Consider the following 22,981-nt stretch of genomic DNA (forward strand, 5'->3'; position numbering starts at 1 on the left):
TCACTCATGTAGGCAGGCTGGACTCCTGAATACCCAGAATCAGGCATTTTGTGTTTTAACCTCTCACTTCCTTTGACAATAGCTGGAAGCACCCACAGAAGGAGTTTGTTTCAACCAAATAAAGGAGTGACGCTGTTTGACCACTGCTTCAAGTTGGTCAGGTCTGGGAGAGTGCAAAAGTGTCAAGACAGATGATATAAAAAGTGTAACACTGAGTAAAACTGGCTTCCTTCATCTGTCCTGTCTAGCCTTAGTGTAGTTTTTTAGAATTGTATCACAGCACAGTAAATAAAACCAACAGCCTTGTAGTACTGTAAACCTTTCATACAGCATCTGGTATGTCAGCATTTTTTGAAAAATGGGAAGGGTCTCTAAAGATGAGCTACAAGAGTAAATGCAGCTGCATAAAACTCCTGTATGCAAAATGAGGGAGAATCTCTCTGCAATTGCTGAGCAGGAGCACAGCTTCTCTTCCATGTGTGTTCCAGGCTCCACCGTGCAAGGATATCATCTGCTTTGCAGATTTTCCAAGATTCTTCTTGGAAAAGCAATGTTTACCTACAACAACCATGTTTAACAAGAAGAGCAAGTGGTTTTACATGCATGTACTTAGGGACGTTGCTTAGTGGTGGACTTGGCAGCATTAGGTTTGTGGTAGGACTCAATGATCTTAAAGGTCTTTTCCAACTTTCTGTGATTCTGTGCTGCTCAGATCAGCTCCCTTTTTATATTAGAGGCTTGTGATTTTGCTCCTAGAGATTAATTCTCTGAGCAAGAAGAGAGTGGTGGTGCCTTCTATCCTGAATGAGTTTAGTCCTAAGATGCATAGGACAGTTACTGTTGAGCCTGCTTAAAGACGCTTCTCTAAAGTGCTGTGCAAGCCTTTGAGAACTATGGTGTCCTAAAGCTTCTGCAGAGGTGCCATCTGTTGCCTCCACAGGCAGGACTGTCAGAAGCATCACACATCTGAGACCTGGAGAAGATCGGGTCACATTTTACTCCTGCTCTGGATTTAGGATATAGTTTGGCTTCTGGAGTAGAACACAACTGAGCAAGGGGTTTTAAAAATTTCAGACTGAGGGACCAATATCTGTCTTTTTGGAGCCTGACATCGCCTGACTCCTGCTTTGCCTGGCTAGGCAACAACCATCAGGTAAAGCAGAGGCAAACCACAGCAGTGCACTGCTCCCTACTTCCAGGACTGCATGGGGCATTTTGCTGCCTGCCCTGAACACCACATTGTTGCTTTTCTCTGGGATGGTCAAGCAGTTTCCTAGCATATTAGCAAGCAGCCTAATGCCACAGTATTCACAGCAGCAGAAGGGCTCATGGAGATGGGCTACCCAGGAAATGGCCCTTTGCTTTTTACTGTACATTATCTGTTCTCCCAGACAAAAACTTTTGAACACTCAGTGACTCATTATTGAAGCAACTTCATGATTGTAATTTTTGAGTCCCTGGAAGGAACCTCTGAGTAAACATTGCTTAAAACCAAATCCTTCTGTTCTTGAGTAGAAAGCATTTGACTGGCAGCACACAGCTGGGAAAAAAGAAAAGGATGCAAAATATATATGTCAAACTATGCTAGTCTGATCACTAGCCCTCACTGGCAGAAAAAGCATGAAGAAGTGATATTGATACAAGTTAGAATTTTCTCAGGCAAACAAAATAATCCCAGTATTACATGAGAGTGCCTGGGAGGGATAATATCTGAAGTGATCCATTATTGGAAGCTTCCAGTAACTTCAGAAAGAACTTCTTTAGAAGTTTTGCCTGTAGATACCTTTTACAATGCAGCAGGTGACTCCATGAAAGAGGAACAGTCTCTCATAAATGTAATACATTTTTAGATTCTTCAAAAAAAAAACTTGTACATATGTAAGCCCTATTAACCACACACACAATTTAGCAGGAGTTCTCTCACTGAGAGAACTGATCCAGCGGTGAGCTGACCCAGCTCTCTGGAGACTGTGTTGCTTCCAGTTCCTGTCTTCAGTTGCTAATTCGAAGAAGAGCAGTTGCAAAACCCACTGTCTTCCCCCACTGCCAGGCATGAATGTTTCTCCTTCCCTTAAGGCACACACAGTCAGTGCAGTGGGTGGTGCTGCCAGGAGCACTGCCTTGGGCTACTCACTTTGAATCAAACCTGTGTGCTAGTATGCTGGTATGGCAGCCACCTCAGGGGGAGGATTCAGTGATTGTTTCATGGTACAGGGACAGAGATTGCCCAGCAATGTCTGAGCAGCAGGAGAAAAGAAGGAAAGACTCCATTGTTAACACAGCAGAGAGGAAGGTAGCAGGTTAGAATGAGGGAATTTCCCTGAAGACCTCAGTCAAGCAAAACTCACTCTGAAATCTGGCTCCTTACAGCAAAAACTGTTACAGGTTTTTGACTGAGCATTTGAGGTCAGTCTTGCATACATTTTCAAAGACAGTTAGGTAGCTGTGGTACAAAACTTTCCCCAGCTGAGTACAAAGTCACATTTTGTACGAGCCTGTGTAATTTGCCATTTTATGCCTTTGGGTTACAATATTTTTATTTTTTTCTTAGAGCTAAATAGTACCAGCAGAAGTTAAGTTGTCAGCCTTTCTACTACAAACCCAGCTCTTTTTTGGGGTTAGGTAACATTTCTTTTGTACCACATTATACTGAAATTCTGCCGTGCAGATGCTGTCCAAGACATAAGGCATTTATTTTTCACAAGATTTTATTTGAAGTCATTATGGTAGTTAATGGTTTACAAAATGTCCAAAAATGTAAATTCTAAGCTTTTTTGTTTTTCAGAGGCTGTTATTTCATTATATACTTGAAGAATGGCTTAACATTTCTCATGTCTTAGCTGCTAACATAGAAAAAACAGAGCAAAATCGAACGTCCTGCTTTGGAAGGTTTAAGCTTAGCCTTTAGGCGTAAACAATTTTCAAAGCCACAGCTCACACTCAGTTCTCCAGGAAGTTGTGCTGTGGAGCACAGTAAAATAAGAAATCCTGCCATAGTAGGTGGGAAATACCTCTGCAAGTAAGGGGGTAGAATCCCAGAGTGTAAACCTTGTATATAAAGCGTCTGACAATAAGTGGAGACACACACTTATTCGGATTAGCATGTACACAGCCCTGATCTCAGCAAGTGGGTGGCGTAACCATCACCTCGTGGGGTCTGTGCTTATGGGAGATCAATGGGAAGAAGGGACCAAGCTCTCAGACCTGCTGGAGAATCTGTGCTTGACAAATGGAAGATATTGTAGGGCAGTAGCAAGCAGACGTGTCAGGACTGGTCTGGAAGGAAAAGATGGTGCATTTGTAGCTGCTAACAGTCATATTTGGTGTTCAGCTCTCAGAAGTGTATGTAGACTGGTGTTTCTAACACTGGCACTTGAAGCGTGAACGTTAATAGGACTAGATTGTTTATACCCTGTGCAGTAACAAAGAGAACATGCCAAGATCCTCAGAGACTTACATTTCCTTGTTTTCTTTTACCCACAGGTAATAACTCCAGTGAGGTCAGGACAAGGTTATGTTTATGAACTCCCTTCCAAATACCAGAAGGATACCTACGATATCCCCCCTGTTCGCCCTCTCCAAGGGGTAGGTACCAATAAAAGTGCCAACAGGGCTGACAGGGCACAAAGGGTGATGAATTTCTACCAGAATTTTACGAGCAGTGCAAATTCTCTCATTTCAGAGGGAAAATATGTTTTAATTAGATGCTGTGGCTTATTCACAGATCACAGAAGTATTTCAAAGTTGTATTTGATGTTGACTAAGATTTGGCAGCACACCAAACGCAAAAGTCCCATTTGTTCTCTGTGTTTTGATCAAAGAGTATATCTAAACAGAATAAACTTGCTGCCTGGGAACAGTTTTTTTTCTGTACTTTGTTGTTGCATAGTTGACAGTAATTCACTCAGTAAGGGTAAAATTATCGCCTAGATGAACAGATGCTATGCAGGGAGTTGTTTTCACCATGTATCAACTGCGCCATGTCACTGAACTTGAAATATGTCTTTGTTCAGGGAACACCTTTAGCATTCAATCCCCAGGACCAGAATGTAGAGTGGATGCTTGCAGGACCTGTAACTCAACAACCCTGCATCTCTCCAGAGCTCTCTGACAGAGCACCTCCTTGAGGGAATAGTGTTGAAATCCAAAAGTACCTATCACAGATTGACACCGATTGACTGGAATCATTAGGAAGTCTGGGTTAAGAGACATTCAGATAGTGGCCTCAGACCACATGCAAAACCCTCTGTAATGTAGGACAAGCCACCAAGTCCGATGCTTGAAATACCTGACAGCTGTACTGTCTGCTAGAAAGACAGCTCACACTGCACTTGATAAAGCAGATGGGCAATGCCGACAGGGACAGCATTAGTTTCAGAGAGTTCAGGGTGTACTAGCACGAGCTTATTCCTCAACCCCTCTAATCTCTGTCAGTATGGTTGTGATCAGTTTTGGTCACATGTGCTCCCCTGTTCAACCCAAGAGATACCCATAGTAGACTGACCTTCATTTAACTCTCAGGATGGAAGTCAGCTGTGACTTCATCTCTCCAGCCTGCTGTCCACACAGTTGCCCAGAGGAGACCTAGCAAAGTGCATTTCCTCCCAACTGTCCAGAATCCAAGCAGTTCTCCCATATGAAACAAGCTAGAAGAGCTCTGATCGTGTTCAGAGTGTTTGAGAGAAAACACAGAAACTAAGAAAACTCACCTGAGATCAGAGCTTTCCCTGAGGTGACTGTAACCAATTTATTCTTTCTTCAGGTATATGACATTCCCCCCACATCAGTTAAGGGACCTGCACTTCCAGTTCACATGGGAGAAGCAAAAGCTTTAGGAGTGTATGACATACCACCTGCCAAAGGGGTAAGTATTACTCTGTTTCCACAAGATCTTGTATTTTCATATCTGACCAAAGACACATTGAAACAAGAGTCCATGTATAATCCTGAAGGAAAAGGAGATTCAGTACTTCAAGGATTTCCTTGGGTTCTTAAACTGTTAAAACTGGTAAAGTGAGGCACTGTCCCAAAATTAAGGTTATGGACTATGAATTGATAATTAGACCTACACTATCTTTGTGGCAGCATGCTATCTATCTCTTTGGATTTTGCTGCTTATGACAATTGCATCAAGATAAGTGATAAAAAGTGAGATGTTAAAACTGACTCTGAGTCAAACTCAGGGTAAGTAGCTGACTCTTTGAAAAGCAATAGCAGATCTTCCATCCCATCATTTTATAGTCCATATGTAAGGTATAACCATGTGTTTTTCTAGTCAGAGGTTTCATGGTTTACTTTCTGTCATTCAGGTCTATGCTACACCTCAGTCTGCATGCCAAGATGATACAGGCCTGAGGGAAAATTTGCAGGATTTTTCATCTTCACTGGGCCACAGCGTAAGACCAGAAGGAGCATATGATATTCCTCCTCCCATCACCAAAGCAGTTGGAAAAGAACTTAATAGATTTTCCCCTGAGAGCCTGTTATTGCCGGGTGGAATGCCACAGACACAAAGTGTTTATGACATCCCTATGAACCATCAAAACCATTTTCTTGGACAGCAAATTGCACCTGAAAAAGATGTTTATGATACCCCGAGGGGCATTGCATTTCCAGGACAACAAGCAGGACTCAGTAAAAGTCTCATTGCAGAAGGAAGAGAAGGTGTATATGATGTGCCACCAGCAGTCCTCCAAGACAATAGAGGCTTACAGGATGTGACTGATGGGATGAATAGGTTGTCTTTCTCCAGTACAGGAAGCACAAGGAGTAATATGTCCACATCTTCAACAACATCAAAAGACTCTTCTTTTTCAGCATCAACTGCACAGGACAAAAGACTAATCCTTGATCCAGACACTGCTATAGAGAGGCTTTATCGCCTCCAGCAGATGGTGGAGACAGCTGTCAATAACCTCACAGCCTTCATTACACCAGACTGGCGGTCCTATGGATATATGGAGAAACACATCAATGAAATTCACACTGCTGTGGATAAGGTAGAACAGTCGCTGTGGGAGTACCTGCAGTTTGCAAAAGGATCAGCAGCCAATGCTTCCTGCCTACCTGAATTCAGCCTTCTTAACAAAATGAGGAGGGAGGTGCAAAGGCTGGAGGACTCTCACCAGATCCTTACCCAAACTAGTCATGACTTGAACAGATACAACTGGTCTTTGAATGTCCTGGCTGTTAACAGAGCACAGAACAAGTGTGATGACCTGGATCGGTTTGTTATGGTGGCAAGGACAGTCCCGGACGATGCCAAGCAACTGACCACTACTATCAGTGTCAACGCAGAGGTGCTCTTCAAACAGGCGTTGGGCGGCTCACGTTTCAAAAACATACCTGAGAATATAATGAACGCTCCCAACTGTGTCTATGACAATCCTCAGATGCAGCATCATGGAGAGCAAGCACAGAACCCCTGCAGTTCCCTTCCTCCGCTCCTGAGTAAAGGTCAGCACCCGTACAGTACCACCAGCGAAGGCTCGGAAAAGAGCTGGATGGATGACTACGATTATGTTCACCTGCAGGTAGGTCAACCCAACACCTTGTCCTGCAGAAGGCTGTGCAAGAGTTGTCTGTGGTTTTTGCAGAAGCTGCTTGCAAGGAAGTAGCAATCTATTGTCACAGTAACACATATTCAAGAGTAATTTCACCAGGGTGATTCCTTCCCTCAAATAGAGTTTTGCATATGTAATAATGATAGCTTTTTGCTCTGCCATGCCATCCTTTTATTTTCTGTACTCTTAGTGGTGCACTCACTACCAGTGAAAAAGCCAATTCAAAGCAGTCTGTTACTTGACCTGTTAGTTGTCATTTAGCTCAGGAGCAATTTTGATTTAACACAGTGTCTTTTGTTGTGTAAAACAGGGGAAGGAAGAGTTTGAAAGGCAACAGAAGGAGCTGCTGGAAAAGGAAAATATTATCAAGCAGAGCAAAGTGGAACTAGAGCACCATCAGGTATGTTCACTTGGGTGCTATAGTCGCACTGAAATGCAGTGTTCCTCACACATAGGGAGTACTGGTCAAATAAAGCAGGAGGGGCCCTTCCCTTAGCCATGTTCAAAGGCTGTAGTCATGTAAGCTGTGTATGCATGCCAGCACACACTGTGAAGTCCCATGTGGGGTTTGTGCCAGTCAGGCACAGCATTAAGGGATTTATCAACATAAAAGACAAGGACATGCATTGTCACGCTCCAAATGGAAACCAGTGAGCATCAAGGCTTCTGCACCTTCCTAGCCCCGTACACCTGTGTCAGCATTTGCTTATACCAAAGAAATTTTAAGTATTTACTGCAGAGTAGTTATTCTGAAGATCAGCATCTCTGCCCCATTCATTTCCCTGTTGCCACTTCACAATTGAGTGGAAGCACAGCCACAGGTCTCAGTGTTTAGAACAACATCTCTTATGGCAGGAATAAGCCTTTCACTTCAAAACAATTTTCAGTCATCTCAGTTTGATACTAATTGGTTTTTTTGTACTGTGCACCATTGCAGTGGGCCCAGTGCACACAGATAATAAAAAGCAGAAAGTTTAAAAACTCCAAAAGTTTACCACGGAGGAGAAGCAAACTGTGATGTCTCACAGCAGGGCAGTGGCAAAGCCAGCTTGAGAACTTAGCTTTCCTGACCTGGAGTCCAGGGCCTTAGTCACTGGACCATGCTGAAAACACATTCTGCCTGCACATCTGTTCAGTGAACATCAATACCATTAACTTAAATATTACGCTGAACATCACTTTAAAAAATAGGTCACATAAGATTCAGGGCTATCACTTTTCCCTCATATTAATTCTTCAGTATGTTGTTGCCATATCGTATGGCAGAAAACTGTACAAGCAATGAGGAGGTGAGAGTTAAAGGCTTTTCATCTCAAAATCTCACAGTGATGACAGCTTTTTAAAGATTGTGTAGGAGTCACTGCCACTTGGATCCTTCTCTCTCACTTGTGATTTCAGAATACTCCAAATGAGCAACAGCCTGTAAAGTCAGGAATTTGGGTTGTTCAGTGGGTTTTTTTAATGTAAATGAAGTATTTTAGACGTTTCTCCCTTCTGAACTCCATGTGTTTGAATTAACGGTAATCAAAGCCCTTGATCCTAGAAAACCTATTGCTATTTTATTTAGCGTAAGGTCAGTCTAGGATACTTGGGGTTTGTCCCGAGGAATAAGGTGAAATTGTTATACATAACAGCATCTTACAAGAATACTCTCTGAAGAGAGCTTTTTTTTTCTTTTTGCCTTTCAGATCAATCAGTTTCAACGTCTGGAGCAAGAGATCACCAAGCCGGTAGAAAATGACATCTCAAAATGGAAGCCACCTCAAGCTTTCCAGAACACAAACAGCACTGCCACCTCCCAGGACAGCCGCCTGCTTTTATTCTACTCTGACCAATGTGAGACTCACTTCAACTCCCTCCTAAATGCCATTGATGCCTTTTTCAGTTGTGTCAACTCCTCTCAGCCCCCCCGAATTTTTGTGGCTCACAGCAAATTTATCATTTTGAGCGCTCACAAACTTGTGTTCATTGGGGACACACTCGCAAGGCAAATGACAACTCAGGACATATGCAACAAAGTGATGAACTCCAGCAACCAGCTGTGTGAACTGCTGAAGAGTGTTGTTCTGGCCACCAAGGGGGCTGCCTTGAGTTACCCCAGCACAGCAGCCCTACAGAAGATGGTGGACCGAGTAACAGAGCTGTCTCATCACGCACAGTTGTTCAAACTCTCACTGGTCCAAATGGCGTCCTTATGAAACCCAGTAAAATCCAATCCGTGAGCAGCAAAACAAAAGCAGAGAAACTGGAGCTATTTTTATGTAAATGTTATCATTTTCTAGATATTTTTTATTAAATATTTTAAATACATTCTTGTGCATTAGAGAGTCTAATTAAATCAGGGATCTGGGAATATTGTTTGGTTCTGTATCACGTTTCTTATACACGTTTAGATTTGTATACACTGCATATATGTATATGTTGCTACATTCCCTAAAACATCAGTTAAGCACCTTAAGAGTTACGTGTCAGGTAAACAGTGCATATCTTTTGTATATACGGCCTGTTTCCTCAGTATATTTGTTAACTGGATGCTGCACTCTTCTTGTTTCATTCCATCTTGATGCTGGCACATGGACTTGGTTGTGAAACCTACTTGTAGCAATCCATGAATCAAGTGTAATGGTTCTCATAGAACTCCATTCCCTTCTTAGAAATTACTTTCTATAGGTTAATTCCGTGAAGTTTAACTCCTCTTGAGGTTACTTTGGTATGTGAAACATTTGGTCATTCTGACCAACATATATGCACAATTACAAGGAGCAACATATCAAGCAAGGTGTACAGCATTCGGGAGAAAAGCATTTTTAGGCCATGTAAGAAAGAGAACCTTCTAAGGAGGAAGGCAGAATTGTTCATACTTACGGCATTCAGATTTCACTGTTTCTAATGACTATGCAACATTGGATTTCAAAATGTGGATGGATTCCCAGCAATGTAATTTCATACATTTTTACCTTGTATGCACTTGCATTGGCAATTTAATTTAACAGTCAGGGTTGAAAGCCTTATTGTTTATGGACTCAGTGTTATCCTGAGGGCATCTCAGGATCCACTGGGCTCATCTTTGAAACTGCGGATGAGCAGTGTTTCAAAATACCAATCCCTTTCAGAGGGATTAACATACAAATTGTAATTTGTATGGAAAGAAAAAAGGTTAATTTGAAATAACAGATATTCAAACATCTCTATAGCATACACGCAATTTAATGAAGAAATAGCACTTAATTTTCTAGGACATACTATTGGGAATTAATTGCATCTGTTGCAATTCTGACTTCTGTTCAACCACTGGGCTTTTTTTTTCCAAATTCTGTTGCGTAGGTTCTGATCCTTTCTGCACTACACTGTTGCCAAAAAATGACCTCCTGTTTTAATGGGGCCATTCCATCAGTAAGTACACAGCTAGTAATTTTTAATGTAGACACTTATAAATTGTTAGCAGAGTGGTAGACTCCTTTAGAAATTTCATGTATGCTGGTTGCTCTAAAAGATGTATCGGCTTATTGGTCTTCATTGCCTTTTGTGACCCCCCTGAAATAAGTCACAGAACACTGTTTGCCTGTGGTCCCCAGCCTAAAAGCCGTGCTTCAAGGTGAGCAATACCTCAGGTAAATTCCAGGTGATTCCGGCATTTTTAAAGCAAAAACACTACTCTCCTTGTACAATTCAAGGTAGTCCCACATTGGTATGTTCTGAGCACTTGACAGATCACTGGTAACTACATGGTCATGAGGTCAGTAGCACCTGGAAAACAGGCACTTCTGCCTAACTCCTTACTTTACCAATTGTAGCCAAACACGTGCCTTATTGAAATGGGATTTGTCATCTTAGATAACAAAACCATTTCAGCAGTGTGCGAAATACTGCAACCTTAATGTATTGTCTTAGAGTGAAGATCACTCTTCACTATCATAATGTCACTTCCAGAGTCTGCAGAACGTTTCTGGAAGGGCAGTGGAAGCCAGCACACCCCCAGCTGGCTAAGAAAGGGCTCCAAGGCTTGGCCTGGTATAACATCCCAGAAGGGCAGTTACACTATTGTAACTCATAGCCAGTTGCCAAAAAGCAACCCATGTGAACCTGTTTTGTACTAGTGTTGTTTGGGATTCTTCTGGAGTTCCTTGTTCAATTTTTTCCCTGTATATTCTTAGAAAGTGAAAGTATGATTTGAAGTCTAGTGTTTATGTTGATAGTTTGTGCTTTCCAAAGGAGAACCTGTATTGCAACCCTGTATTACAGTTTGTTATCTTGTAGAGAGTCATTTTGAAATGATTAAAATTACTAGCTTTTTCATATAAAAAGCCAACTGGATCTAATTTTTTCTTGTTTTCAGAGTTCTCTAAGCATATTAAAAGGAAATGTTGCTAATTGCTAATACTATCAAAGCCATTCTAACATGAGGAATTCACTTTCCATCTTTTCACTGGTCCATGCTTATACCGTGAAATGAGAACTTCAGGGTTTAAGAGAAAGGGGAAGACAGTTTCTCTGCCTGTCCAGAATAAGCAGGTGAAGCATTTATCCAACTCAGCTACACAAGATACCAAGTCCAAAATACAACCAAGGTCTGCAGTATGCTGAGCCATGCTTCTGCCCCATTCCCCATTCCTGCTACATAAGTGGTATCCCGAACCACCTCATCATAGTACAGACACTGGTTCTTCAGGCGAGTGGGGCAGTTTCTCTGAACACAATCCACAGTGAGGTGGGGTGGCAGGACACAGATGTGGCTGTCCACCCATTCTGGCCTGCTTCCCCTCTCCAGCTCTTACTGGTGAAGCCATGATCCATGCAGGAACTGAAAAAGCAATTTTGCTCAGTACAGTCACCCTTTGCCCCTGACCCAGTGGTAAGAGTACCTGTCTTCTAGTACATGCCAAGTTGAGCGTTATGTGAGTGTGGGTTCCATCTGAAACAACCCAGTGGCTTTAAGGATCATGGAGTCTTTCTAAAAGTTACTTCCACATTTCACTGTTGCCAAGGCACTGCCTTACCTCCTGTCAAACATCCTGGGGTGCAAGGAGGAGAGAAAAACCCTGGAACTGGCTCTGTGCTTAACGCTGTTTCTCGACTGCCAATGAAAGATGTTTTTGCCAGAAAGCGTAAGAGCAATGAAAGCCTTGAGAGCAAAGTACCTGGTTTGGCTCATCACGTCCTCACAAGGGGACAGCTGGTTATGCAGGGTTGCTTCCCCAGGGTGCTCATTGTTGTTCCTTTGCTAAATTTAAAATGGTCAACCAACAACAAAGGAGGGACTGGACAATCAAAATGGTTCAGAATAGAAACCAGAGCCTCTTTGCTCTCCACCCTGAGCCAGTGTCTCCATGCAGTTGCCAAGAAACTGTTGCTGTTTTGCAACCAAATTGATGGCCACTGTGAAGTGACTGTCTTATGTCCAGTGTGGAAAAACTGTCTGCCTCACGCTAGTGGCAAATGTGGAATACACATGACTCCTTAATCCAGACATTAAGTAATTACTATTTCATATTAATTAGAAACATGCTTCCTTTCTCTTCTGGGATGATGAGTGAAGGAGAGAGAGAATGTTGAAATGGGTAGGTTTTAGAGAAGTTATCAACTCATAATGTTACCTCACAGGAGGTAATTCATACTGCACAACTGCCTGCTGCTACCTCTCCCATTTCTTGCAAACCAGGACTCTGCAGCTTCTGCGTTTTCTGTAGCCGTGCATTGCTGCAGCCTCAGCAAACCTGTTACCTGCTGTTCCAGCACAGGCAACATGGCTGAAGGAAACCAAGTTCCCACACCATCACCTGATACTCAGTTACATCCCAGCATCTTCACATCCCCCATAACTTCTGGACCCTGGAGCTTTTGGCATTCTCTGACATGAACATCTGGGCTGTGTTTCAGAAATGTCCCTCCTACACCTACCACCAGCACTCCTGATGTTGCTAAACCAGTAACACCTTCCCTCTGCCCATATGCCAAGCATCTGTAGCTGTTCTGCTCCAAATCCAGCTTTTGCGTATTGAGCACCCACTTCCAGGCTGCCTGCACTACCTTAAATGTCTCTCAATCTAAAGGCTGTAGAAACTCATGGGATTTTCTTAACCCTCCCTTGCCATTTCTCCTCTCTCAATGTCCACAATGTTGGTCCACATTTAGACAGAAACATTTCAAGGGCAAAGACAGGGTCATGCCAGTCTCAGAGGACAACAAAAAGTGTTCCTTCCAACTCCAAAATATGCCTGTTCATTTCATCTTAACCTTTTACACTGGCAGTTTCAAAAGCAGCATGTGCACATCACTCTTAAATCAATGGAGCCCTTTTTCTGCTAGAAGGTTTTCCCATCTCAGAGATGGACTGTCCAGATAATGCAGACTTTTTTTTAATATATTTTATTATTGTAATTTGCACCAAAATTTCACTTAAGACAGCAGCTTTCTCTGTCTGGGAACCCTGGATATCGCTGTGTGGTTTTAAATATCAGAGTAAAGCTACAGTTTTATCTAATGCTACAAAGTCCGGTCCAGAAATTCTTCTGACTTAAAGAGGACATTGAATCCAGGCTTGAGAGTACCTGGATAAAGTGAATGGCTGCAGGAGAAACATCTACTCCAGCCTTTTCATAAACCTGCTGACTTCAGAGAGAGCAAGAATGATGTGAAGTGCAACTTCCTGGGAGGTTGCATGAGGGCCAGCACAGACCCTTAGTAACTTGTACTGCCTCATTTTCCCTCCAATGTCCTGTTCAGAGGCAATTTTACTTTGATTGAATTAGACCTAAATTTAAAGTGCAATTCACATCATTAGCAAGGCCTGACCATGCTGGACATATTGCCAGCCTTGGGATCATTCAGAAAATGGAACTACATCATTCTCCATTCAAAAACTAAATATTTAGTTTTCAGTGACTGTGAGTTATGCTGGGCATGAAATAGCCAGTCAGCAGCCTGACCTCAGAGGAGACACCTCCCCAGGGCATTGCTTTGATCCTCTGGGAAGCTGATGAGTTCAGATCAGGGTGCTCTTCATCCTACCGCCTTCCAGGTCAGTGGCTAGGACCACTGAGGGATGGCCTCCCAGAGCAAAGGACCAATGAGGATAGTTTCAGGGCACATCTGGGCATGCACACTGCTGGCTGTTGCAGAGCCCTCCTCTTCAGCCTCTCAGGGCAGCAGAAAATGGGTAGTTTCCCATTCCATGGCAAGCAGCAAGGAGACAAAAGCTCCTTGTGCCTCCTGATAAACCCATGTCTACAGAGACATGGTCTTTGCTCGTGGATGCTGTGAATTTCTGAACAGAAGGTGAAATGCCCAGAGGGAGGGGCAATGCTGAGCAGAAGATCACTTTCCCATCTCTCCTGCGGTTTGATTTGCAATAGTAATGTACTCACAGCAGTTTGTGCTTATATTCTGTCTTCTCAGCAGACAGAGTCAGTATCAAGCTTGGCTCAATGCACAACCAAACTGCAGTTTGCTTTCTTCTTTCTGCACCTCTCTGGGTTTAACTTCTGGCCTTGCACCCCCACAGGCAAAGTCCATCGAGTCAATGTTCCTCATAGGAGTTCACCTTGTTGCTATTGACTCAACTCATTTCCATGAGTCCTCTGAGTCCCTGCCGAGGGGTGAAACCCAGTGCCTGGGAAACCAGTGCCCAAGGAGCGCTGCTGCAGCTGCAATGGACTCGGCATCCGCATCGCCTCCCTGACAGGGGTTTCTTTTTCTCTGCTGAACACCAAGAGACAGGATATCTTTTTTTGTACACGCAGCAATTTGAGACGTCGGGCTGACTTATGGCAAAAACAGAAGCAGGGAGCACAAAGTATCGGGTCTCCAGGAGACATGTGAAGCTCATTTCATCTGCAGCGCGGCTGCCTCGGCTCAGCGGCACAAGCAGCAGCCGCCGCCTCCGCACGCAGCAGGCGCCCAGAAGGTTACACATAACATCAGGCCAGACAAAGATCGCAATTCCCTGGTTCCATGCACGCTTGCTACCAGCTTCTGTCAGCCACGGGAGGGATGTAAAAATCCTGCTACTAGGTGGGGGGAATTGTCCCCTGACATCAGGAGGACTTTTTTCCTCCTTCCCTGTAATTTCCCTTTATTACAGAAAAAGTGATCGTAGCTCTTTCCTTGATGCAAAGCTGCAGGAAACCAAATCCAAGAGGCCCTTCATAGCTTCCTACTTAGCCAGCTTTATCTTGCTCAACCCTGCAGCTGGGACTGCCCAAACCGTTGCCAACCAGGAAAGCACAATGACAATGTCCCAGAATCATCTGCTGTTTATATGAGGGCAGACTTAAGTGTGGTTAAATGAAGGTTACAGTGAAGGACAGGCAGAAATCTGAAAGGTGAGAGCAGAGGATGGGGGGGAGGAAGAGAAAAAAGCCTGCTCTGGCTTTAAATTTTCTTACAGAAAGGAAAATCAAAGTATATCTTAAAACCTTTTGTGCAGTTAGAAGGCTCCAGGGTATTTTGCTGTGCAGTGATTAAAGTCTTCCTTTGTTCTTAGTTAAGCTCAAAGAGAAAAAGCCACAAAGTTGAGTGGCCACGAACGTGAAAAATTAAAAATAGACTTTTAGTGTTTTTTCACTCTATGCTTTGTTTTTATGAAGGATGGTAGGAGCAGCCCACCCAAAAGCCTTTTATCTCAGGAGATGACTTGAGCTGGAAACAGGTACCTGTAATTAACTTGGGTTCCAGAGGGGGAGAAGTTAACTTACGTGGCTTTTCTTCATCAGGCATTTCAAAGAGAATTTAATGAGCCTATGCATTCTGCAGTGCATTCTGCAACCTGCAGTTACTTTCAGGCCTCACTGCTTTAGACACAGCTTCCACTTGTCCACTCTCAGGTAAAGGAATAAGCACAACAGCCCTGCTAGAAACTTGTATTGCGTTTAATAGGAATTGCTACGATGACCAAAGGGACATTCCTAGAGCAGGGCTGTACTGCACAGGACACCTCATTCCACTTTGTACAGACTGAGAAGAAGATGGGTGTGGGATCCACCTTTTCCACCCTGAAGGATCAGCGGGTGGAGCTGCCTTTGTTCACTGAGAAGTTAAGGTGGAAATCCACAGGTCCCCCAAATGCAGACAGTATGCAGAACCACCAGCCCCATCCAAGGTGTAAAGCTGCTGAAAACACCAAAATAGACAAATGAGAAAGCCTCTTCCTCACTCCCTCCTTTCTTCTCCATGTGATTGGTGAGGTTTAGAATTGCCTCAATTTGGATTAGCCTATATCTGCTCCCAGTGTGAGACACCCCAGATGGAATTCATCCTGCCTACCTGAAGATGTTTGCATATGAAATATCATCAGAATCCCCTTTAAACTGAATAGAGTTCAAGCCATATGATTAAATCTATTTTAGGACAAGATAAATCCTCTCTAGGCTCCAAGAATTATGCCTCCTTAGGTCCTCAAGGGCAGCCAAGACAGGCAGCTCAGCTGCAAATGACCATATCACAGGCTCCTAAATTTTGACCCTGTACCTGCTTCCCAAAACTTAGTGTGGCCACATACACAGTTTAAGTTACAACCTGAACACTAAAACACTGTAGAAACCTATGGACTCCTCCCAGCCCACCAAACCTGAGGCTGGTATTGGTACCATCAAAACATTGGTCCCAAGGGCCCAAGTCAGAGCAGTCCTGGAACCTGAGCCAGAAAGTGTCACATCCCACATCCAAACTGAGCACCTCCAGCCCTGTCACCTTCCCCTGCCCTCAGACAGCCTCCAGGCTTTGCAATCAGCCCTGACTCTAAAGTCCCATCAACCCAAACGTGCTCTTTGCCAGACAGGGAAAAAGCTGGGCACACAGGTAACTCCCACCTCTGGGCCTCCACTCCCACAGCAGTTTTCTTGCCAGCTCTGGGCTTGTAGCAGGTAGTTACAGAGGGCTTGCTTAGGAGCTCACAGCCTGAAGACATTCCTAGTTTAGGTTGCTCTTCCTCGTACCAGAGCAGAGAAACATAGGGGTCAGGAGATCAGACAGATTTCCTTAGGTCACAGAGGTGGTTGTTAGGTGATGTTTAGGTCCCCTCACTAAGTAATCCGGCATACATCTCTGCCTTGCTGCAAAAGTGTAACATAAAGTTTCAGACACTCATTTCCAAGGACAGTATGCACCAGATGCCAAGTTAAGTGGCTGCACATCTGGAGTAGGTGTCCTTTGGCACAGGAAGGGCTGAATCACCAAGAGAGGCGAAAGGAGCTCCATGCAAAAGAACTGCTCTTAATTTTGAAGTGTGGATTTCAAAATGATTTTCTGACAAAGTGGGTTTGCTTTCTTCTACTGGTTAAAAATGTTTTGTAAAAGTATTTTTTCATTGACTCTGACTGCTCCTCCACTACCAGCACGTATGCCTCATCCCATTTTTGTCTGTTTTTTTTCCTTGTACGGTTATGAGGATGACACAACTGCAAACAGTAAGTACCTTACATGGTGAGTATGTACATCCAGCTGAAACAGTTTTCACATTTTTGTTTTTCTCTTCAAAATATATAAGAAAAAAAGCTCTTAAAGAGCTTATTCTCAATGCTGTATGTAATGACACAAGCAACTGAGACTCTTGCAGTTGACCAGTTTTCCAACAGATTAATCTGCCTCAGGCTAATTCTAGCACAGGGGGAAATCCCTCAATTCATGTATTTCATATGGAGCCATTACATCTCATCACCTACTTATCAGAGGGGCTCTGCTATGTTAACTTTTTCTGCCAAGAGGGCAGTAGCACAGGAGCCTGTAGCATCTCTTTCACAGCAAACCTAAATCTTTAGAGCAACCCATCTGATCCACACAAGTTATTCACAAGTAATAAGTTCAGCAGGAAATACCAACCTGTACTTCCAGGCAAGGCAACTGAGAATAAAATCTCCATATCTTGTGATCACTGCTCAGTTTCTCATCCTATAAAAAACCAATCAAGTAGAAAAGTGAAATTCAGTGCTTTCTACCTGAATGCATCCATGGCTTTCCAGGAAGACATTTTATGATATGCAGCTAGGAGACCATTTAAGTAGGCTCTGTTCCTCAGCAGTGCTGCTTTTCCACAAGCACAAAGATGAGGGCACAAGCCACACAGAAAAGCCACATCTGTGGCTTCATCACTAGCTGAGATGCATCTATTTTTAAAGCTCACTCCATGCACACAGCAGTGAGTCCACCAGGCCTGATTTGTCTCTAGACCTTACGCTTCAGGTAAAGAACAAATAACACCTTTTGCGCAAGTAGGAACTATTTGCAGCTTCCTTACAGGTGAAATCAGCTACACAGAGGGTGGGACAGTCTCACACCTGCTGGCTGGAACACAAAGTCCAAAGGCAGAGCCCAGCTCTGATCTTTGCTGGTCCTGCTCAGTGTGCAGGGCATCCCAGACCATGGGCAAAGAGGGGCAGGAAAGGCTCCCATCTCCTGTCCATGTGCTGCACTGAATGCTGGCTTCTTACTGGTCATTTGTAACAGTAAACGTGATAGTTATTTGTAAAACAAAGTTTTTTCATACCAGACTTTGAACTTCAAAGACTTTTTTAGCTGAGGGGATACATATGTGCAATATTCCATTGGTTTTGTTCTCTGAGCATCTCTAGCTATCAGCCTGCCAACATTTAAGAAAGTAAAAACTGCCCAGTTGAGTCAGGCTGAGGCACACGCAGACCTGATTCTATTTCTGAAAGGGGCAGGTGGGCCTGCTCAGGGTACAATCACTAACATGACTTCCTCTAGTGCTCACAATCATTGGATAGGGGATGCTAGGAAATACATCCCTGCCTATACCTCTCATTATCTTATGAACTTGAGATTTGTCTGTGGAAGTCTCCATTAGACTATATTTGCAAATTCACAACCTTATCTTGTGGCAGCAGGTTATAGGCTTTCATTACCTACTGTGTGAAATGTTTATCTCCATGTGGGACATCCCAAGAAATCTGTTGCTGCAGGCACCACTGAAGTACTTGGCAATCCTAGAAAAGACATTGCTCCTGTCACGTACCTGTACCTTGAAACAGTGTCCTCAGTCTGTTGTGTCTTCTTTCTAGAGCAGGAACCTCACCAGTCACACACTTCCCTCCTCTTAGCACACTTTCTTCCTTTCCCTATGGCAGGTCCACCCTGCTATCCATCACAATTACTTTTGAAACACTCCAGTCCTGGTTAAAGTGTTGATGATGAGCACATCTCACCTAATATCAACTGAGAGCAAGGGTCTTGGAGAAGGGAGAAAATACAGCATGACTGAAGTATCCCCTGATGTTGTAGATGGATCCTGGCTAGTAAACCTCAGGTTGGAGTCTGGACAAGAGAAAAACAGAAGCCCTATCTGTTTTAGCACTTAAACAACACACATGCAAAAGGTTGGCTTCAGCTGTTCCTCCTGCTGGCTGTAGGGCAGAGCCTTCTTTTCCTGCCCAAACTGCTGCACTGTGGGTAGATGGCCACAGCTGCAGTGCTCCAGTGCACTGGCAAGCACGTCCTTTCCGGGGGCTTTTGTGCTCCCCATGGAGCTGCCTGATGCCAGGCAGAGGAGTGGTGTAAGAGCCAGTGTCCCCCTCAGCCCTGCTAGGACATTACAGACAGCCCAAATTTTTAATCCCAGCATTTATTCTCAGTTTTGACTTATAGAGTCTCGCCAAGTGCGAGGGATCATTAATAAAAGAGCAGCAGCCCTCCAGACCAAAAAAGCAGATGAAGGACTCCTCAGGCACACACCTGCACAGCTGGAATAAGCCTCGTTTCCCTGGCAAGCCACACAGACTGAAAAAAGAACAGTATTTTTTTTTTGGTTTTGATGCCAGCAACTCTTTAAATGTAAATGTTAGACTTGCTAATGGAGACTCACTGTAACTCTTGAGTAATAAATGAGGGGCTCAATAAAGGGAACACAGGTTTTTCCAAAGCCCTGTGCAACAAAGTGCTCCCTCCTTCTCCCTCAGCCTGAATACAGAGATTCAGCAGCAGGGTTAACTCAACCAGGCTCCCACTATATCTCTAACCCACTGGTGTTCTCAAGGATTTTGGTCTTATTCACAGAAAATGTTACATAGGCTCTCTGTCCCCGAGTCTAATATTAATATTATGGTATCAATATTATGCTATTAATATTAATATTATTCTACTATTGGTCTGATACTAATATTATACTTGGGAGAAGGTTTTAAGGTAAGCTGATCGTGAGCCCTTGTTTAACCTGCTCAGTAAGCACCAGGATTTAGACCAGCTTTGATGGGATGGAATTTCACCTCACATCTCTGCAGCAGAACTATGAGAAGCACGAGGACACAGCATCAAGAATTGGTTTTGAAGAGATCTGGACGGTGGGCAGCTTGGGGAAAAAAAAACACAAACCCAACCCTTTTCTTAAGCCGCTGTTGACACTGGCACCGTATGTTTGTAACCCTAAGGCCTGAAGAAGTGCTGCTGTGGTGAGTTTTGTGAGGTTTTTTTCCTTAAGCACAGTGAGAGGTAAGAAAAGCAGACCTCTCTTGGCATTTTTGAGACCTCTCTTCTTTTGGCAGATAGTTTTTGAGGTCACTGTCCTTTACAAAGGAAAACTCAAGTATTTCTTTTGCGCCACACGAATGTCCCTAGACACCAGGCTCTAGGTGTTCCCACAGCTTTTTCGGCAGGTAGCATACAGCCAAACAAGAACCAGGCTCAACCCCTACACCGAGCTGCCCTTGTACTTTCCAACACGACTAAACACCAGCAGAATTACGACCAAAACTAAAAGCAGCAGTACCCGCGAAGGACCCTGCAGCATCGCCGCTGTTCCCCCCGCCGGGAGGGCCCGTACCGCAAAGCCCGGCCGCCCGCTCCATCTAGTGGTGATAGCCAGCCCCAACGCGCCCTTCCCATCGAACCGGGATACTGAAAGCCTCCAGGAGTTCGGACTGGACCTGCACTGTGAGCAGTTCACCCGTTTAAGCAGCCACTCCAGGGATAATTGCTTTCTCTCATCCGTGCTGTCACTCCAGGGTTCAGGAGAAACGCGAAGACATCCTGGAAGCAAGGTCAAGGAAAAGCAAAGTCAAGTCTGCCCTCAGTATGTGAATCTTCTGGAAAATGTAAAAACTAAGGCTGCAATAAGTGCCATTGCTAGTCCTTAAATGTCGTAATTGTTAAATAGATCTTGTGATTTTGCACAGAGAAGCTGTGGATGTCCCATCCCTGGAAGTGTTCAGGGCCAGGTTGGATGGGGCTTGAGCAACCTGGCTTAGTGAAAGATGTCCCTGCCCATGGCAGGGGGCTTGGAAGTAGATGATCTTTAAGGTCCCTTCTAACCCAAACCATTTGGTCATTCTATGATTTTGGAAAATAAAGAGGCTAACAGAGAAAGTCAGTAAAAGACATGCAAATCAGAGCCACAAAGTGAAATTCACAGCTCCCTGACCTTGGCATGCTTCCTCTGCTGGTCGAGAGGAAGGGTGAGAATTTTCCCCTGTGCCAGTTCAGGTTTGTGAATGTGAACCCAAACCCAGTGATACCAGAGGCTGATCAGACCAGTTCTGTTCCTGGAAAGGCAAAAATCAAGTTGTGCCAGGATCAGAAGTCAAAGCAGACACAGTGCCACCCAGCCACAAACCCAGGAGGGCTTTAGGGGGTTATCAGCCTTGCAGAGAGCAATCCATGCTGCAGACCTGGCATGTCCGAGCTAAAAATGCCAGGTGTCACCTCTGAGAGCCACCTGACCATGCCTTGCACACACTAGCGCCCTGCACTAAACTTAGCCCTTTTACAACCACTCAAGTCACCAGGGAGCATCTCCTGCTTCTTCTGAGTTTTCAAAGCAGGGTCTATCCAGAACTTGAGGGCAGCAATTCCTTACGTTCCCAAAAATTGAAACCACTCATGTTGGAAACAAGTGGTGTGCAAGAGAGAGATTCTGATGCATTCCACCATGGCAAGGATATGGTCTAGCATTTTTAAATATGGAAAAGGCTAACAGCTGATCATCTGGCCATGAAGGATTGATTTGTCACAGAACTGCAATTAACTCAAAATAAGCAAGAAGTTCTAACAAACATAGAAGGTTCCTGATTAAGTCCTTAAATAAGAAGGAGCAGAGCACGGTGCTAGAAGTTCAAGATTGACTTTAACAAAAATTCAGTGTTAATACTGCTCCAGTGGTTCAACCTAGCACCCAGTAGTAGCAAAACTTGCTTCAAGCCACAGCCTGCGTTATTTGTGAACAAACAAATTTGCTTGTAGAAGGCTTTTAACTCCCCTTACAAGATGTTAAAATACTCCAGTGCAAAGGAAAGGAAATTGGTATGACATAGAGCAAGGTGTTCTGAGGAAGACACAGATTACATGTAACTTCCCATTTTGAAACTTAACATTTACCTGCATAGAAAGCTGGAAGTTTTAACAGAGTGGGGATGGAAGTCAGCTGCCTGAATTGTACAACACACACAGACCCAGACACAAGGGATTCATAGGTAACTACCTCTCAAGCCACAGCTCTCCAGTACAGGATATCTTCTTCTTACCTTTCTGATTTCAAGTGCACTGCCAGCATTCAGGATGAGTCCTGGTGGCAGTACACACAAAGCATGCCAGCAGAGGCAGATACGCCACAAATAGTATGTGTACAATACCTTGATGATGACCCAAAAGCGGCCACATTATGGTCCTATCCCATCCTTTCCTAGATATTAGAGTCCCTCAGCTACCAAAGTTAAAGGAACATTTGTGTTATTCATTTCCCACTGTGGAAACTGAAAAGGCCTGTGAATAGAAACGCAGGAAAATAAAGCCCAAAATGTATTTGGTTGCAGTGTCCCCCTTTGTAAAAATGGGGACATTAGTCTTGGTTTGAGTTCTACTGATGAGAAGTCTCCTGCCCCTAAGAGACTTCTCGGCCATACTAACATGTACCTCCTCCAAAGGTGACTACATCCCCAGACATTAGCACTGGTTAGTTCTTCTGTTGACCCATAGTCCTTCCATGTCCACCCACGGGTCCATCTTGCCATTCCTTTTGCCTGAAGTCAAATCCAACACCACTACAAGTCAACATTAGCCCCAGACCAGATGCAGAGCCTTCTCACAGGCTCTATATGAAGCACTGTCAAAAAGCCTCTGTTCCATCCAGCTTTCAGAGATAACACTTTGATTATAAACACCCACAGGGATAACAGAGATGATGAAAACATAAGAGCTTCTGGTTGACATGAAGAATACAGCTAATATATGTCTTAAAGGTTTAATATAAACGCCAGCATATTCACACTGCCAACTTCCAGCCTGATCCCACATAAAAAATGTTCATGTAAGTATAACCCAAACAAGATGTAACACTACCTGTGTTTTACAAAGATTGCGTGTTTTAATTATGTAGAACCAAGGTCAGGGGAGAAACCCTAAGAGCACATGAGTGCTAAGGCATGGTACCAGTTAAAACAGCTTTTGGTGGAACTTTGAGCAAAGTTGTACAATGACAT

At 43.9% G+C, this 22,981-nt stretch overlaps 1 protein-coding gene across 1 annotated transcript in view; it reads left to right on the forward strand.

Annotated features, from left to right (window-relative positions):
- The window catches only part of NEDD9 (neural precursor cell expressed, developmentally down-regulated 9), a 39,224-nt gene extending 28,378 nt beyond the window's left edge, over positions 1-10,846 (forward strand). The window contains exons 3-7 of the mRNA XM_029961687.1: positions 3,484-3,585; positions 4,763-4,864; positions 5,310-6,533; positions 6,874-6,963; positions 8,252-10,846. Of these exons, the coding sequence (XP_029817547.1) occupies positions 3,484-3,585; positions 4,763-4,864; positions 5,310-6,533; positions 6,874-6,963; positions 8,252-8,761 (2,028 nt within the window). The 3' untranslated portion in view covers positions 8,762-10,846. The remainder of the gene's footprint in view (positions 1-3,483; positions 3,586-4,762; positions 4,865-5,309; positions 6,534-6,873; positions 6,964-8,251) is intronic.
- The last annotated feature ends 12,135 nt before the right edge of the window (positions 10,847-22,981 follow it).

The sequence above is a fragment of the Manacus vitellinus genome, unplaced genomic scaffold, assembly GCF_001715985.3.
Source record: "Manacus vitellinus isolate BGI_N305 unplaced genomic scaffold, ASM171598v3 scaffold_39_pilon, whole genome shotgun sequence".
Taxonomy (NCBI): Eukaryota; Metazoa; Chordata; class Aves; order Passeriformes; family Pipridae; genus Manacus; species Manacus vitellinus.